The sequence below is a fragment of the Phalangium opilio genome, unplaced genomic scaffold (genome assembly GCF_054372755.1).
Source record: "Phalangium opilio isolate 3A_F unplaced genomic scaffold, DU_Popi_V2 ptg000079l_1, whole genome shotgun sequence".
Lineage (NCBI taxonomy): Eukaryota > Metazoa > Arthropoda > Arachnida > Opiliones > Phalangiidae > Phalangium > Phalangium opilio.
In genome coordinates this window covers 3,858,565-3,864,716 of record NW_028324187.1, presented here as the reverse complement: position 1 = coordinate 3,864,716, position 6,152 = coordinate 3,858,565, and the positions used below count along the sequence as shown (strand labels likewise).

The 6,152-nt window shown below is 33.4% G+C and overlaps 1 protein-coding gene across 4 annotated transcripts in view; it reads right to left on the bottom strand.

Moving 5' to 3' along the window:
* Positions 1-1,381: 1,381 nt before the first annotated feature.
* Positions 1,382-6,152, bottom strand: part of LOC149654255 (uncharacterized) — a 32,040-nt gene continuing 27,269 nt past the window's right edge. For all 4 annotated transcript variants that reach the window (XM_089845707.1, XM_089845709.1, XM_089845708.1 and 1 more), the window contains 2 exons: positions 5,349-5,481; positions 1,382-2,315 (listed from right to left, as the gene is read on the bottom strand). In XM_089845707.1, coding sequence (XP_089701833.1) covers positions 2,106-2,315; positions 5,349-5,481 — 343 coding nt within the window. In that variant the 3' untranslated portion in view covers positions 1,382-2,105. The remainder of the gene's footprint in view (positions 2,316-5,348; positions 5,482-6,152) is intronic.

Below are 6,152 nucleotides of genomic sequence, written 5' to 3'. Positions count from 1 at the left end.
CAACAGCGAAAACATACAATAAAACAGTAAACAGCATAAACACAAATTAAACAGCTTAAAACAGAATAAAACAGCATAAAACACAATAAAACAGCATAAACACACATTAAACAGCATAAAACACAATAAAACAGCATAAACACACATTAAACAGCATAAAAACACAATAAAACAGCATAAAACACAATAAAACAGCATAGAACTACATAAACCACAATAAAACAATTAACAAACAAATAGAACAATAAGGTAACAAATTAAACAATACACGAGCAAAAAGAACAATAAGGTAACAAATTAGACAATAAACGAGCAAATAAGATAATAATTGAATCCAAAAATCAGATAGATAAAAATTAATTATGTTAAATTGGACAAGAAAAATCTACATTCTTCACCAGAACTCTATAATCTATTTTTGAAAAGAGCTTAAGGTTATATCCAGCCCTGGCGATACCTTTTAGTATACCGTCACGTGATTACTGTCACGCGCTTATTTCAAAATCAAGTTAGGCCTACCTTTTTACCTCTCCGAACGACAAGGACTATTTCTGAGCATAATTTTCTGTTATTCAACGAAGGCGACGAAGATAAGATACTCATTTTCGGAACTGATCGGATGGTTGGGAGAAACTGTTCTGCTCAACGCATTTGCATGGATAGAACATTCAAAGCTTCACCAGCACTATTTTATCAACTCTGTACCTCAGCTATTTGTATTGCTACCAGATAAATCTCGCGAAACTTATGATCGTATGTTTCGCGCCATACAAACAATCGCCGCAATCCATGGTTTATCTTTCAGCCCTGCAGAATTCATGTGGTGCCATGGTGACAACGCGGATGCAAGAACGAACAATGATTGTGAAGGCACACATAACAAGTGGAACAAAACGTTGTAGGTCCTCCATCCCAACATCTATGAACTCATACAGTTTATGAAAAGAGAAGAGGTCCATCAAGAAATTGAAATAGACTCCCTGAGCCGTCTTCACCCTGTTAGACCACCTCTAAAAATGTTCCGCGATCTTGAGAACAAACGGAATATTCTAAGAGAACAATTGGACTACGGCGCTAAAACACCCGAAGAGTTTTGGAGGCAATAAAATATGGATTTAATTTAGAATAGTAAAATGTATACGATACTTGTTTTAATTTTGGGAGAAATAAAAATTTGGGATAAAAATCATTGGGAGAAATTATTTTGGGTAAACTGGGATTGCGATAAGTAGCGTTTGGGAGAACTATTATGGGGAAATGGGACTAAATCAATTCAAGGACTAAATCATTTCAGTTTTCTAAATCTGCGTGAAGACACTTCAAAAAAAGTTAGGAATTTTTTGGTTTTTATAAATAGGCCTATAAATTAAATTCATTTTTTATTAACTCGGTTTATTAACATCTGTTATACAAGTATATTACAAACACAATTTTTACAATATCTTATGGGTCTTCGCTTAGGTTCGTGATATGTTGGGCATTTTTTAATCCTTTAAACACTTAATATAGTTCATATTGAATTCATTTTAAAGTATTATTTTTCCATTCGTACCAATGGCGATTGTACTATGTTAAATTATAAACAGCGTTTTAAATAAATTTAATGTTATTATCACAGTATCACAATTTGTAATTACTTAATCATTAACAGAAATTGTTAATTACGCTTATGATCTACATCAATATTTGATTTTAATTAAAATTTTTAATTAGCTCTAATGTACTTTGCTTTATTCGTAAATTAAATTGAATTGAATAAATTCTTCTGAAATTAATTACAGAGTTATCTATAATTAAAGGCTATAAATTTATAATTACTTTCATAAATCACCATATAGGTCAAGTACTTGCATTTTTTAATAAGTACAGTTATCAGCATAACTTAGTTCACGTCTTTCGGTTTATCATTAAAAATATTTTAGTAATTATCATTATTTTCATTTTAATTACTAATTGGTTATTTAAAATATGAGTACTTCTTCCTAACCTTCTTGCTTGATTATTGTCTTTAATATTTAATTAAAAACTGTTAAATTTTCGCTCACAAAACGTTTTTTTTTTGTTAAAGCACTGGGTTTCAATTGCGTCACCGACATCGTAGCCAATCAGACGCTGGTCGTGTAGTCCAAATCGCAATCCTGATACGATGACGTCGTCTGACAAATACCCGTAGAAGAGTCAACTCTGACCACCAGATCACGTTTCTTACACTTCCGCTTCCGCTTTTTACGCTTAGAATCTCGCTTCCGTCGGAACCGTCTGATATTTGTGCCCAGTAGAAGCAGTATTATTGCCGTGTAGAAAACAACAATTACCTGTCGATCACAAAGTAAAATTTTGGATTTTAATATGTTTAAATTAACAAACTAGATTATTAGTTCATTTTCTAGTCCTGGCCAAATTCTATAGCAAAAATACTAATATATTTTGAAGTTCATTTTGTATTTTGTAAATTCTTTTCATCAATTGGTAGCTCTGATATATCCCTGTCTAAATGGGAACTGATTTCAAAACAGCACTTAAGGTGTCTTTTATAAAAGTCAATATTTTCCTTATTTTTTTTCTAGTACAATATTAGAAATATGGGAGACAGTTTCACCGAAGAAAAAGTTATTTTACATTGGCATCTCATTGGTTTTTAACACGAATTTCAACCAGGGTAAAAGGTAAAACGATACTATATATACTAAGGAGTTTGGAAATAACAAGCCTTAAACAGTGGTATCATCTCATACTTGGATGAGGTTCTTTTAATCTCACCTTGAAGTATATATAAGAAGAAATGTTGAAAGGTGCTCTTAAGATTTGGTTTGGTTTTTTTTAAATCGAATTCTGTCTATTTTGTCAAATAAGACAGGTAAGTACCTTCATTGAAATTCGGAACATGTTGCACTTAGCAGCTAGTTTCAAAAGATATTTCAAATATAGTTTTTTTAGTTCTTTATATACCCTAAAATGTCGTTGCATTTCAAACAGAAAATACATTGACCTTTACAGGCGAAAACGTATGTTGTTGTTTCTTAAACTGTAACCGTATTAATACAATATTATATAATAATAAAATAAACTTCTTTGAACCCTTCATACTCCCTTTAAAATATATGCTTGTAAATAAAGTACAGTCCTTTTTCTACTTTCTGGTTCCTATCAAAAACTACTTTCAAGAAAAATAAAAAGAATCAGGTTGCTCTCAAAAAGAGACTTGAGTTCTGTCTCCTGAAGGTGGACGTAACCCGTAAGATTGGATCGTAAAATTGGTCCGAGGCATCTTCTCCAGATGAGGCGAGAGAGAGTCACTCAAAATCTTAGCAAGATGGTACGGAACCAACAGTTTTTACGGGGTCTTTTTCTTTTCTTGAATTTCTTTTTATTTCCCAATTTTATCTTTTTCATTTTACGAGCGAATCGTGCCTCAGTTACTCCCGACTCTTATAATGGCCCAGTGCTTTAAAACGAATAATCTAGAGTGAGTGGCTCTATGGAAAAAGATAGAATGTGGCCAGCACAGACGTGGTTTTCCTTTGAAGTTATTCGTTTTACTATTAGGCCTTTCTAACAATATTAAACATAAGAACGTTTACATGAATCTTTTTGTAGATTTAAATCTTACATTCTTCCCCAGTCCCATAATATTCTTATTGCTTATAGAATTTATAACGTTCTGGTTCCACTCCTTGCTTTATCATCCCTGATTTCATGATTTCTAATATACAGATAATTTTACCGCTGGCAGTGGATTAGCTAGTCGTCTGCTTTTAATTCCCTGGTCATGGAAATAGCAATTTTCATAATATTATAAGTAACTAATCATATTTTAAGCTAAGCTGTGAGAGCGTTATTAACAGACAGACAGAGAGATAGATTAAAGCTGGATCTCTCTTATGATAATCATTCAGAGTAACCAAGGTTTAAAGAAACGGGTATGATTTTAAATTGCAAAATAACTATTATTTTTACAAACACGTTTTCATTACAGAACTTGAGTTTCTTTGAAAATTCCAAAATGTCCTTAGAAATTTTTTGATATCCTTTTAACACCAAGCAACGCATTCCATATTATATAAACAACAATATAGATATCCCGTTTGCTTTATGACAAAAAGCTCTTAACACATAGCACCTATGCTTGAAGTCATCCGGAGTTGACGCGATTTGAGCCTTCTCGCACACAAACTCCCGCTTTTAGATTGTTTGACAAACTAAAGCTGTATATTGAAGTATACCCTTTTCATATATACCGCTTGGAAAACGTTTTCCCAAGGCCCACATAGCAGCACGTACTCCCGCGCTTTTGAAAACATCTTCATCGCAACGTTTGTAACCATCAGCATTTTCTGATAGAACCAAGCGTGTCCTGTCATATGCAGACGACACCAAGATATGGAGTAAAGAAGACAAGGAAGGGACGTAAGTTTACTCCAAAGATATAGGCGACAAGACTAAAAGTAAAAGATGGCACATGGGGGTGGGTGGGGAACTTAAGCCTAACTAAAAAATTCTGATAGAGTTTGATGAAATTGTACTACAAATGGAAAACTCTTCTTACATTTTTATAAACCACGAAGAATTGCATTATTGAGTTTAAATCCACTCCAAGGCCTTATTTCTCTCGTTATTTTCTATTTGCCTTGTTCTGCTAAAAATAACTAAAACAATAAAGCTTATCTTTGTCAACCCCTTTTTACGTTATAGCTAAGCCTAACTTCAACCCATAGAAAAGTCAAACTATTAAAGTTCCTAGCGTGCCACGTCTTCAATGGTCCCAAAAAAAAACATATGACACCAAGAATTCTAGAGATTCATCTATATGGAGAGGAACGTACGCTCTGGTCGAAAGAAAACGGTTAGATATGCCGTGCGGACGTTAGATCGACGTATATATATATATACTTCATTAAGTTCTCGACCCTTGGCGTGGCATGGCAAGGCTTCACTAACGGGGACATAGAGTCTACGGAATGATGGTATTTTTACCCACGCTTGGACTGTCTTTCTAACGTTATTGATTGCGAGACCCTGTCAGAGCAGTGGACCCAAATTCGAAATCAACGTTGACATATCGCGTGCTTTCAAACCGTTTTGACATAAATATGGGAGGAGACACGTAGCTATTCTTTGTTAAACTTTATATTCAATTTCCATACTTCGCGTGATAACCTCTACTCAAGTAAAACTTTGAATTTTTCTAATTCAAACATGAAAAGCTAATGGAAAACACGCCCTTTTTTATTTTAAAACCAAATGCTACAAATTCAGAGCAATTACGTTTTCGCGAGTTTGAATTTTAAATTCTGATATTTCCAAGTCAAAATTTCTTACTTTAACTATCTAATAGAACTGTAACTTACTGTAACATAAACGATAGCGTCTGTTGATTGGTCGGGAAACACCAAATGATTTTTACTAAAATTTCCATGATGTGATGCTTGTAGCGCTGATGCCGAGGCATTTTTCTGGAGGCACATGGGACTTCCTTTGAACCTGTGATTAAAATAATTACAAATAATTAAGGCCTAATTAAATTCTAGAACGTATAAAAATAATTAGAAAAAATTATTTATTAATAAGGCTTGAAAGCCCCTAATGTTCAGCTTCGCCCCACGCATTGACGTATTGCGGGTAAAACATTTCTACAGGCGTTCTATGGAAAACTAACGCTAACGTTTGCCCCTGAATGTTTTCTTTCTTTCAGTGCTTAAAATTCTTAAACGAAGTTAATTTTAACCAGTTTTAAAGAAACGCAGGGAAATTAATAAAAATAATATTATGCTTAGAACAGACCCCAGAAAAATCATAAAAACAATATACATTTTTTCAGCCTTTTAAAATTAGTTTTAAAGGTTGAATTAAAAAAAAAATAAAAATAAATTGAAGTGAGTCCTTTAGATGCACCTGAATTTTACTTTGATTTTTAAACTTTTGAAATCTCTCTTTAATGAGTGTATAAGAATTAAATACACTTAAAATAATTTACCACGCGCATTTTTTTTGTTTTTAATCAACTAATGAGGCGTTTCACGTGAAAGTTACGAGCCCTAAGGGTTTTTGTTTTGAAGGAGGCGGTGGTATTGGATGGTACGATTGGTTTGACGATGACCCCGAGGTCCCAATCCAATAAGAGAGTAAGGCTTGCTCAGCCACCGTTCGTGTTT